The 12497-nt window shown below is 37.0% G+C and overlaps 1 protein-coding gene across 1 annotated transcript in view; it reads left to right on the top strand.

The window, feature by feature from the left end:
- The window catches only part of LOC126710125 (uncharacterized), a 94196-nt gene that overhangs the window by 52852 nt on the left and 28847 nt on the right, over window positions 1-12497 (top strand). Inside the window, exons 34-36 of the mRNA XM_050410505.1 lie at window positions 4579-4682; window positions 11930-12219; window positions 12361-12445. Of these exons, the coding sequence (XP_050266462.1) occupies window positions 4579-4682; window positions 11930-12219; window positions 12361-12445 (479 nt within the window). The remainder of the gene's footprint in view (window positions 1-4578; window positions 4683-11929; window positions 12220-12360; window positions 12446-12497) is intronic.

The following is a 12497-nucleotide window of genomic DNA, read 5'->3' as shown; positions in this document are numbered from 1 at the left end:
TATTTTTCCTACATATGCACCGTATTGAGCCTGATGAAATAGCTTTCCATATTTCACGATTGCTTCTCTTGCCAAAATATCCTTTCTAACGGGATGGCAGAACAATCACTAAGCTGTGCATTGACTAGGCAAGCATTTTTTTAATGATCACATCTCTTGAGAAATAAGCATGATATTAATGACCGCATTTCTTGAATAGTTTCACAACCTAAAAATAGACATGCCATTGACTCCACATGACTCTTACACGTATAACCAATGTGTTAAAAATTGGACACCACCACCCAAAGCAACCAACAAGCTGGTTATTCCTAAAAAGCTGGACAGAACAAAAATAGGCTGGGAACAGTTCAAATGACTGTTGAACCGGCCAGTCTGGTTACCATTTTCCAGTTGAGGGGCTGTTCTAGCATTCAACTCCTCCACTGGTGATACGACCTTGAGCCGCACATGACTAGTCCACCGGAACTTGTGCTCTCTCTCTCTCCCTCTCTCTTCCTGTTCACCAGTGAGTAAACTCCTCCAACCACAAATGACTTGATCTCTCAAAATCACTGATTTTGAAAATTTTCTACAGGTAACATATGCCAGTGATGCCACCCACCATCATTTCTGTCATGGCATTATTAATCATGGTTGAGGGGGCCATCAGAGCTTGTTTTTATGGTTACTAAGAGTTTTTAAATGACATACTCTTTTGTGATTTTGATGTAGGACAAGGGGGAACAAACAAAATCTGATTTAGAACACCTGGGGCAGATCTGGTATAGCTTGGGTTAGGGTTGGGTTTTGGTGGGGAATAGGCTAGAAAATAATAGGGATTATAGGGTTTCAAGGGGGCAAGGGTTAGTAGGGTTTGGGAATGAAAACAAAGGTGAAATCAAGATTTGGGTTGCTTTGAACAGTGCTGTGAACGGTAACCTATGAATAGTAAAATTAAAGAAAAGATAACTTTCTAGGAATCACACCTAGAGTTCTTAAGCATCACACTTAGGGTTCCCTGGCATCAAAACCTCGGAGAAGGTTGCCTCACACCAACCATAAAAGAAAACTTCATAGCTCTTAAAAAATATATTATTATTCTTCATCTTTAATAGAAAGTATTACAACCCTTTAAATAGAGTCTAATACCTATTCCTAGTTGAACTAGGATTTCTTAAAACCCTAATAAGACTTGGATTCTTGGGATTAGTATTGAGCCTAACTAAATAACTAAACTCAAATAAAACTAAAGCAATACCCAATGGACTATTAGCACAACCCATTCTAGAATATTATGAAATTACAAAATTGCCCTTGATACATAAAATCAAATTAAATATAATAAATCTGTCTTCACATTGCCTCCTGCGTCATATTTCTTTATTTTTAAAGTTTCATTAGTTAAATTCTAGAGTTTTTATTTTTCTTTCAGTTAAGTTTTTACTTTTGTTATGTGATTATGTTAATAATTGGATGTGATGATGTATGAGTTGTTATTCATGCCCTGAATGACTTGGTGAGATGGCATCATTGAGGATTTTTTCATTAAGAAAAAAAAAAAAAAAAAAAAAAAAAAAAAAAAAAAAAAACTAAAATTTTGAAAATACCATCGTGCAGCTTTCATTACAATGAATTTGAATTGTTTTTCTTTAATTGAATATCACAATTATTATCACACTTCAAAATATTAAAGTAAATAAAACTCATGATGCATAATTCAATCTCACTTTAAAAGGAATGTTCTAATTTATCAAAGTAATTTACGTACTTGATAAACTACTATTTTTTATCTTTAAAATGCTAGATATTCTATTTGCCTTATAAAATTGTGAAAATAACTTTGAAATTTGTTTAGAATTGTTTAGAATTTTTTAATCAGCTTCGCTAATTTTTATAAGTTTATATTTGTGTATTAAATAATTATGATCTCATTAGGATCCAACTTCCAGTTTAACTCCGGTCTGGCCCCAAACCTTGAACCTATCCATTTTCAGTTCTTTAAATGGTCTTGTTTTTTAAACCATATAAAACCACTCCATGATTATTGTCACCCACCTTGTCAACATTTCCCCAAGTAAAAGCCACACTATAGAACTCAAACTCTCCATATGCTTTGCCTTGAATTCCCCCTAACAATGCCTCCCCCTTGGTTCTCTTCCTTACATGCCGGTTCTCCCTTCTTGTTTTCCTTTCATTAACAACTGGCCTCCTGCCCTGTACCTCTCCCTTGGCTTTGGGAATGATAGAAGAAGGAATGGAATGAAGCCGATTGAGGAATCTGTTGAGTAAAGCCCTCCCTTGATTGAATAATTGATGGAATAAGCTTTTCTCCTAGATGCAGCTAGATGAGATCAATAGTTGGAGATTGGAGGAATTTAGAGTTAGAATGCCTTGTCCCTTTGATTGAAGAGATAGATCCCTAACACCTTCCTGGATCCAATGGTAATGGAACAAATTGAACTTATCGATATCTTGACCTCTCACTCCCCCTCTCCAGATATCCACATTAGAAGGTTGGTTTAGCAGCAGCAATACGAAGCACTCTTCCCTCTACCCACAAATGGTATTTTATCAAGTATGTTTATCAATAATCATCATTTTCTGATGGAAGCCATGAACAAGAACTGGCTTTCTGTGAACTTCCTTTGTTTGCCACCCATCGAGTGAAAAAAATGGAAGTGAGGCCATCTCAATCAAGGTTCTCTCTACCACCCTCAGCCTCTCCATTCGAACCAGTCCATCAATGGCTCCATTTGTGGCTAAGCATGCCTCTTAACGCCTCTCACAATCCCTATCAATATAGTCTTCCATTTCTCCCAAACAGTGCCCTGGTTAACCTTCTCCCTCCATCCTGAGGCAGGGTTAAAAGCTTTTCGTTCCTTTCCCTAAGTAAGTGATAGGCACCAATTTATGTTATTTCTCTTCCCAGGTCCAGATGATCTCATTCTTCTTCTTGTCCGCCTAGCCTTGCAAGGAAAGCTAGTGGGCATGATGTCTGTTTTAATTCTCTCCACGACCCTGGCCCATTGGAAGTAGCCTTAAAAGCACCAGAGGCGGATCCAAAACTGACTATTGACTCTCTCTCCACGTAGAAGTCCCCTTCTTCAGTGAGCTTATGCTCCAAATTATCCCACACAAACAACAAATTTTTGTCATGTAGCTCTTCATTTGAACACAATGTTCTTTTAATGAAAACTAAATCATTTTGTCTTCCTTCCCTAATTGTCTCGTGATGTGTATAAATCATCTTAGAAATGCTCCATAGATTTTAACTCTCAATCATGAATCGCGATGAAGAATATTGTTTCCAAGGAGGATGCCTAATTCCATATTCTAGATAAATTACCAATTTGGCATTCTTGTCCATCAGAGTTGGGAAAGTTCAGGATACTTCGCCTTAGGCATGGCATCACCATTCACCAGTCTATATATCAAGCCAAAATTGAATTCTGGATCTAAATTTCATATTGAACTTAAAAAATTTAGTGAAGCTATTTCAACCTCTTCTGATTTTTTATTTTTTTAGAGTAAAAATTATTTTGTTCAAAAGAGGAGATAGTTCACATATATAGGGTGTGTACGAACCACTCCTAAAGAATTACAATCTTAAAGAAGATATATATAAAAAAAAATTAGGAAAAGACAATATGGGGATGCTGCCTAAAGTGGACATCCAATCTTATAAGGATCTCATCAAAGCCGGTTTCATAACATGATTGGGTTATTCTATGCCATCAAAGGTTCAATTATTCCTTTCTTGCCAAATTGTCCACAAAACACATAATGGGATGGACTGCCAAATTTGTGAGCTTTTATGACAATTAAAACTTCATTGGCAACACTCCAATAGCTGATCATAGTCTTTGGCGTGACCCAAGATGTCCCACATAAAGTGATCACAAAAGGCCAGATATCTGTATCAGACAGCAGACAAAAAGATCAACTAATTCTGCACTATTATTACACATGAAATACCAATCATTAATCATGATATTTCACTTTCAAAGATTATCCACATGAAACACAAATCACTTTTGAAGATTATCTAAGAAATGTAATTGGTTGATATGATACTCTACATCCTAGGTTATGCACCAATTGTGTTAAATCTGTTATGTTTCCCACAGAGAGTATCTTAAATTTTATAAGCTTAATCTTCAATCCTATTTTTGGTCATTTGTGCATTTGTTATTAGTAGTGTTACCGGGGTTCCCATGATTTCCACTATCAGTGCATATTCTCTGAAATAAGTTACGTTTGAGATGAAGCCATTTTTTTAGTCTCACATTCCATAACCGTCCTCCTATTTTGCCAATTTGTTCTGAGTTCGAGTTATACTTATTGATTAAACAAAATTTTAATTTGTGTTTGTGATAGGAAGTTGAACTTAATAATCGTGCTAAGATTAACCAAAAAATGTGCTGAACCTTAGCTGTTTCTGATTGTCTTAGTCATTTTTCTGCCCTTGCTTCTACTTTATTTTAAATGGTTTTATGAGGGCACTGTACAAAATCTGTGTTTAGTTGGTAATGGTGGTATTTTTTTTTTTAAGTACTTTCTTCATATCACCTCTGTACTTGTGATGTTTTCGTGCAGGCTATTGGCCCAGAACTGACCTTTTACAATACATCAAAAGATGTTGGGGACTCACAGATACTCTCTAACCAACTTTTGCATGCGCAGTTGGATGCATTTTGCAGGTCAGTTCTTTGAGGACTATTTCATGCATTGAAATTGCTGTTTTGATCTTTTGAAGTTCTCAATGATAAAAGTCTGTGGGAGCTAGTAGTACTTGTATCTTTCTGTTTAAAGCTCTCTTCAGCCTGCAAGTGTGAATGTTGGCCACATATACCTATCTTGTTAAGATACTAAAATTTAGTCTTCCTCTTTGCCTCAATGTAAGTTTTTCTTTTAGAAAAAAATGTTTTAATTGGATAATATTTTTAGAGAAAATGACACCAAGAGCCTTATAGCTCAATAGGCATCTCTTGGCTTTTCCAATGAAGACATCCATGATTCAAATCCTCCCACCCCCATTGTAACTATTAAAAAAAAAGAAAAGAAAGGGAAAATGACTTGCTTCTTGAGTTTGATTGTGACCTTGAAAATGAGCCCAAAAACTTTAATGCTATTTGGCTAACATGGAATCATTAATATTTTATGTAAATTTGTAAAATTATATAAAAAACAATTTTCAATCATTGCATGTACCCTATCAACCCAATTCCAACTTGGGCAAAATTTGCCAAATAGTACATTTTTACAAAAAAAAAATTTGGTGAATAGCATGCGTTTGAAGTTATTTAGTTATGTAGACTGTTTTTGGAACTCGAGTTTGGCAAACTCGAGTTCCAACCCGAAATCAACTTTAGCAAACTCGAGTTCCAATTGGTTTAGTCGTCTAACGTGGATTTAAAAAAAAAAAAAAAAAAAAACACGTGGAAATCGAATTTTTCAAACTCGAGTTCTAGCCCAATTTAGACCTCCATACCAGAGAGCTCCAAGCTCAGCCATTCACCACTGCTAGCAACAAATCGCCACTGCCATTGTGGTGGTGGCTTTCAACTCAAATCCTCTTTCTCTATCCATTTTGCACAGACCCATTCTCTCTCCACAGTTGGTCGATGGGTCACGGTGATGGGTATTTGGGTTGTTGTGCTCTGATGGGTCACGACAGTTGATTGGTGTTTGGTTTTTTTGTTATGATGGGTCACGATGGCCAATGGGTATGGTATTGCGGTTTGATGGGTCATGAATGTGAGGGAGATGATGGGTTTGCTAGGATTTTGTTTGGCTTGGTTTGGTGATTGGCTTCGGTGGCTGCTTCAACAAATCTGTTTGGTTCAAAGAATTTCCTTTGATGGGTTGGTGGATTCGAATGGTTTTTGGGTCTAATGGTGTGTGTTGTGTTTGATCTTTGATTGTTCAACTTGCCTGGGTTTGATTATTTTTGGGTATGAAGTTTATGGTTTTGATTTTTTGGGTTTGAATTTGTTGGGTTTGTTCATCATGTTCATGGTGTTCATGGTATCAGATTTTTCATTTACTGGGCTGGAACTCGACTTTAGGAAACTCAAGTTCCATTTGGTTTTTTTTTTCTTTAATTCCACGTCAAACCTATACTAGTTGGACCTCGAGTTTGTTAAACTCGATTTTGGGTTGGTACTCGATTTTCCCAAACTCGAGTTCCAAAAACAGTGTACATAACTAAATAACTTCAAACGCATGCTATTCACCAAAAATTCTTCTAAAAAGTTACTATTTATAGTATTTAGCAAATTTTGCCTCCAAATTGTGTACGTGATAAGCCAATTTTATTATAATTTAATTTTATGTCTTAGGGAAAATTCTTTAATTTTCTGTTTTTCTAAACATGGGTTGTAGTATTGGTCCATTGGGTCTTATTTTGGGTTTGATTGTGTTTTTGGGTTTTATTTGTGAGTTTAGTTATTTTGTTTGGGCTTAGTTATCTTATCAAACCCTAAAGAGTCCAAGTCCTATTAAGGTTAGGTATGATGCAAGCATAAGGAGGTGCCTAATTATATGTCATGATGATATAGCCATGGTGATGATATTGTGGCTTCGTGATGATGTGGATGTGGCCGAGTTCGTATGATGAGGTGGCATAAGGGGTGGCCAAATCAAGCAAGGCTTATGGGGCAGTTGATGTAACAAGTTCAACAAGCAAGGCTCATTGGACGTATGACTAAATATTTTAGGCATTTGCTTAATTGTTGTAGAAACTTGGCTAGGAATGTGCTTACTTGAATTTAGATGTGTGATATATATGGTGTAGAGCTAAAGGATAGCTATAGCTTGTAATAGACTTTTAGAATGTGATAAATATTTTGCTCATGTTGGCTAAACTTTAGGAGTATATGAGTGATGATGTCAGCATGAGTTTATCATTTTAACCCCTTAGGCTATACGTAGCTGTGCTTAGCCTTATAAAAATCCGTTTAAAGAATGAATTCAAATTAGTCTTTTTGACTTGAGATTGAAGTAGAGAATTTTTCCTCTAAAGATTGAGAGTTCCTCTCTATCCGCCAATCAATGAGTCTTTTTTTTTTTTTTGATAACTGATTAGTTTGTTGGGGATCCATAATTGACCATAAAGTTTTGGCATTAAGGCTTGGTTTCCAAAATGTGTCCACATTTTCTATTTGGCTTTTTTTAAATGCATATTTTCATTATGTTTAAGGTTTAACGTATTACGAATTGTGGGTTAACCAAATGACAGACCAACATGAAATTTAAAACCTTGGTAATGCATGATGGTCAAATTAGCTATATTGATGGAGGAAAAATGGTGAAAAGGAAAGATGTTTTAGAAAGCTAAGTTGCTTAGAGAAAAAAAAGAATGAACTAGCTCTTTAGGAGACACACTCTTGGAATAATATCTCATAGGTAGATTTCTTGGATTCAAAGTAGTTACAATGAGGGTAGCCTTGCTTATTTATAGTTACATAAGCAAGCTGTTAAGTTTGTTACAAGAACCCACCATGTAGTTGCCATGTGATTAGCCAAAGCCTAACTTCTCTAACTAACTAATAGACTATTGCACTTATCACTAACAACCTATCAACTAACTAATTTTCTGTTACAAGTGATAAAGGCTATTAAAAGTAAAAGGAAACTACTTATTATACAATATAAGCTAGTAACATCTATCTTTAAAAATGAACTGTATCAGGACTGTCCCTCTTTGGAACACACTTGTCCTCAAGTGAGGCTAGTTGTAAGATGATCTGGTGCATGACAGGGTAGCAAGTGATGAACATTGAAACTATTTGAGATATGCATATGATCTGGTAGTTCCACTGATATGCATTCTCATTAGTTGCTGTATTAAGCTGCTGCATCATGCTAGAGATTAAGGGTCTGTTGCTGCTTTGTGTCAAGGCTGCAAGTGTAAGCAGCCATGTAGATGCTCTTCCATCCAACCTTCTTCATTTTGACCATTGGTTTGGGACTAGCTTTCCCCTTCTTTGGCTGCAGTGTGTAACGATCTCCTTTCTTGTATAAGCTGGATGTGTTGCTCCTTCCACCTGAAATGGTTTGATATGGACATAATCTTTCACACCCAAGTAAGAGATGGCAAACATTCATGGTGGTCACATCACAAAGAACATAATCTTTTTTTTTTTGATAGGTAATAAAGAGAGAAAAATATAAAGGGAAAAGAAAGAGTAAAAAGATAAAAAAAAAAAAAAAGAAACTAAATACACAGGAGAGAGCTAAGGAACATAGGGAGAGAATCACTAGAGGTGAGTCCCCAAGCCCTAGACCAGTCAAACAAAGTGCCATTGAAAGAGGCCAATAGCTGGTCATCTGAACTTTCCATGTCCTCAAACATCCTCCTATTTCGCTCCCTCCAAAGACACCACATCAAGTACAGTCTTTTTTTTTTGATAGGTAATAAAGAGAGAAAAATATAAAGGGAAAAGAAAGAGTAAAAAGATAAAAAAAAAGAAAGGAAACTAAGTACACAGGAGAGAGCTAAGGAACATACGGAGAGAATCACTAGAAGTGAGTCCCCAAGCCCTAGACCAGTCAAACAAAGTGCCCATTGAAAGAGGCCAATAGCTCGTCATCTGAACTTTCCATGTCCTCAAACATCCTCCTATTTCGCTCCCTCCAAAGACACCACATCAAGCATAATGGAGTTAAATTACAAATGCTAGACAAATGCTTTTCAGGCCAATTCCACCAACTGAATAGAGTATCTGCAACTGATCTTGGCAAGACCCAAGAAAACCCAAAAGATCTAAACACCAAACTCCACAACCGATAAGCCTTTCCACAATGTAGTAACAAATGATCTACAGTCTCCCCCTTACTACGGCACATGATACACCAGTTGACAAAAACCAACCCTCTACCCCTCAAAGTATCATCTGTAAGGATCCTATCCCATACAACAGTCCACACAAAGAAGGAAACATGCCGAGGAGCCTTAACCTTCCAAACACCTTTCCAAGGAAAAATAATGGGCAAGGGGGTTCTTAACTTATTGTAAAATGATCGAATATCAAAGTCCCCATACTTTGTCAACTTCCATTGCATACGATCTCCGTCCTCAGTGGGAGGAAGATTAGAGCCCAAGGTACGGAGAAAATCATCCACATCACCCATTTCCCAATCATTTGGTCTCCGAGTAAAATGAACATCCTAGTTTCTCCGCTCCTCTATCCCCAACCGTTCCAGAGAAGATGCCACCGACGCCCGTTTATTGGATGCAATCCCATATACACTCGGAAAAGTCAATTGAAGTGGAGAATCCCCACACCATTGATTTTTCCAAAGCTTCACTCTATCCCCCACCCCTACCTCAAAGCGAATATTCTTGCTAAAATCGTCCCATCCCATGCGGATACTTCTCCACAAGCCACACCCATGCACCCCTCTACCTAGCTTGGATGTCCATCCCCCCCATTCTTCTCCAAACTTGAGAGCTACAACCCTTCTCCAAAGCCTTGTCTCCTCAATCCCAAACCTCCATAACCACTTCCCTAGTAAGGCTTTATTATGTTCTTTCCTTCTCTCTCTTCTCTCTCTCTCACAAAGAACATAATCTTGAAAGTCATTAATTAAGAACACTAAACACTTTCTAGAATCTCTAACTTCACCTCGTTTCTTGAAGCAAGATAGCTTTTGGGGTTAGGCCTGGTCTTGATTCTTCAATTCAAGATTGTTAAAAACTTCTTGTGACACCATATCCTTGTAACTACTACTTCTAAGCCACTCGTCATCCTCCATTTCCTTCTTTGGAACTTGCAAGACGTTTGTTACTAATGATAAATCCTCTTTTTCCTCTATATGAGCATCTACTTCATCTTCCACGTATTGATCATATACGGGTTCTTGAATACATTCCCCTCCTCCATTGTCTTCAATTATCAATACACTATCACATATATCTTCTTCTTCATATATTGGAAATTCTTCATCTTCCTGGTCTTCACAACCTTCAATCATCAAAGCTTTACCCTTACCTTGAGCATTAACTCCTCCTTTCTAGCAATCTGTGGCCTTGTGCCCAGCTTCTCCACACTTGTAGCACTTAAATGTAAAACTTTGTGCTGCTTTAGGGATTGGTTTGATTGTACCAGAAGTTGTGAAGGCAAGCTTGCATTGTCAATCTTGAAAGGCTGTGCACTATTAGTAGTTGGGCTTCCTTGAGTGCTGACTTGGGTACTTCTACAACCACCATAAGCTTGGAACTGCACAAAAGCTTTTCTTTCAAGTTGCCTCTCAAACATCAAGGCTCTATTGTAAGCTTCAGAAATAGGCCATAGTTGGTGCAAAGATAAGGCATCTTGAATTGATGATTTAAGACCACTCAAGAACCTTGCAACCATCTACTCTTCACTCTCATTCAGGTCTACTCGAGTTACCCGTTGATAAAATGCCATTGTATACTCTTCCACACTGCCATGTTGCTTCAAATTATGCAGTTGTTTGTACAAGTTTTGCATATAATTGAAAGGCAGAAACTGGTCTCTCATTTTCTGCTTCAACTTGGACCAATCTTGGATCTTTCTTTTACCCCTGCTAATTCTTTGAACTTGGAGTTGTTTCCACTAGGCTAAAGCTCTCCCTCTCAGCTTGATAGAGATCAATTTCACCTTCTTGGAATCTGGTACCTCATGGAAATCAAAGATTCTATCCACTTGGTTAAGCCAATCCATGAATTCTTCATGATTCAAGCTACCATAGAACTCAGGTAACTCAATCTTGAAGTTTGATTCCCATTTTGGTTCTCCCCTTGGAGGACTAGGCACTTGCCTTTGAACACCTCCTCTAGGTTGACCAATTGGGTTATCGAAGTTGCTTTGACTGTCAGTTTCAGCAGGTTCATCATCATTTCTAGGATGATAACGCCGGTTTCTTCTCACTTCCTCAGTCAAGGCAGCAAGTTGCCTCCTTAGCAGCTCCACAATCTGCTCTAATGTCACCTGGGATTCTCCTTCTTGGTGTGGTTGTGTCCGCTACCTGGGATGAACCAGCACCTTAAGTTCATGTGCTGCCAAAGCCTTCTTGTTTCTTCTATTGTATGCTATTGGTGCCATCTACACAAATCCTTAGGCTCACTAGTAGAGGATAAGAAAAAGAAATCAAGATAGGATCTTGACAGGTTCTTGATGACAGAAAATGAAGAAAAAAATTGCAAACCAACTTGAATCCTAAGGATCTCAAGCTTTGATACCAAATTATGATAGAGGAAAAATGGTGAAAAGGAAATATGTTTTGGAAAGCTAAGTTGTTTAGAGAAAAGAAAAAATGAACTAGCTCTTCAAGAGACATACTCTTAGAATAATACCTCAGGTAGATTTCTTGTATTCAAATTCAACTAGCTTATATTGTATAATAACTGGCATTTTGAGGATTTAGAGAAATCAGTTTCAGATTTTAAACTCTTCTTCCTTAAGACTCTTCTAGATTGGGTTGCAGTGTTAGGCTTTCGTTCTTTTTCTTCAGTCCCTAGTTTCATGGACTTTTGTACTTTATGCACTTGATTTGTTTTTGCCCTTGATGTATATTTCCTGTATACCCAGGTGACACCCTTCTTCTTTTTAATATATTTTTATTACTTATCAAAAAAAAAAAAAAAAAAAAACAATATAAGCTAGTAATAGTGCTAGCTTAAAAAATGAACTACATCATTTATGTACATATAAGTTTGCTAATGTCTTTGAAAATCATAATTTATTAAAGATGTTGCCATTTTTATTTTAAGGTTTATTATTGTTTAGACCCTTGTCCACTAGAATAACTATAACATGAACTATCGTGCACATGATTCTTGTAATTTCAGAACCTTGTTTTATATATTGCTTCTATTCATCTCTCCGTTTTCAAAGTACTGGATGACCAGGAAAATATGTAGTTAAGTAATGAGAATTTAATAGAAAGCTGATATTCAATGTGCTTATGCTGCTGCCAGGCTTGTTTTAAAGGGTGATACTATTGAGATGAGCGCCAATACACTAGGCTTGACTATGGAGAGTAGTGGAATCAGGATATTGGAGCCTTTTGACACCTCCGTTAAGTACTCAAATGCTTCTGGAAAGACCAATATACATTTATTTGTTTCCGATATATTCATGAATTTTTCATTCAGCATCTTGAGACTATTTTTAGCAGTTGAAGAGAACATTCTGGCATTTCTAAGGATGACTTCAAAGAAAATGACAGTTATCTGCTCCCAATTTGACAAGATTGGAACAATAAAAAGTACGTAAACATGATGCTGATCCCTCTCTCTCTCTCTCTCTCTCACACACACACACACACACACACACACACATTAGCAATGAAAGAAGTTAACATTTTTAATTTAATTACTGATGACTGCCAGATTGTTGCACCCTGCAGATCCCAACAGTGATCAAATATTTGCCTTTTGGAGACCTCATGCACCACCTGGTTTTGCTGTTCTTGGTGACTATCTGACACCACTGTCAGTGAAATCTACTCTGATTGTTTCTTGAGACACTTTTTTTTTTCCCCGT

This window comes from Quercus robur, chromosome 12, assembly GCF_932294415.1.
Source record: "Quercus robur chromosome 12, dhQueRobu3.1, whole genome shotgun sequence".
In the NCBI taxonomy this organism is placed as follows: domain Eukaryota; kingdom Viridiplantae; phylum Streptophyta; class Magnoliopsida; order Fagales; family Fagaceae; genus Quercus; species Quercus robur.
Note: the sequence above shows the minus strand (reverse complement) of the source record. Positions and strands in the feature narration are given on the sequence as shown.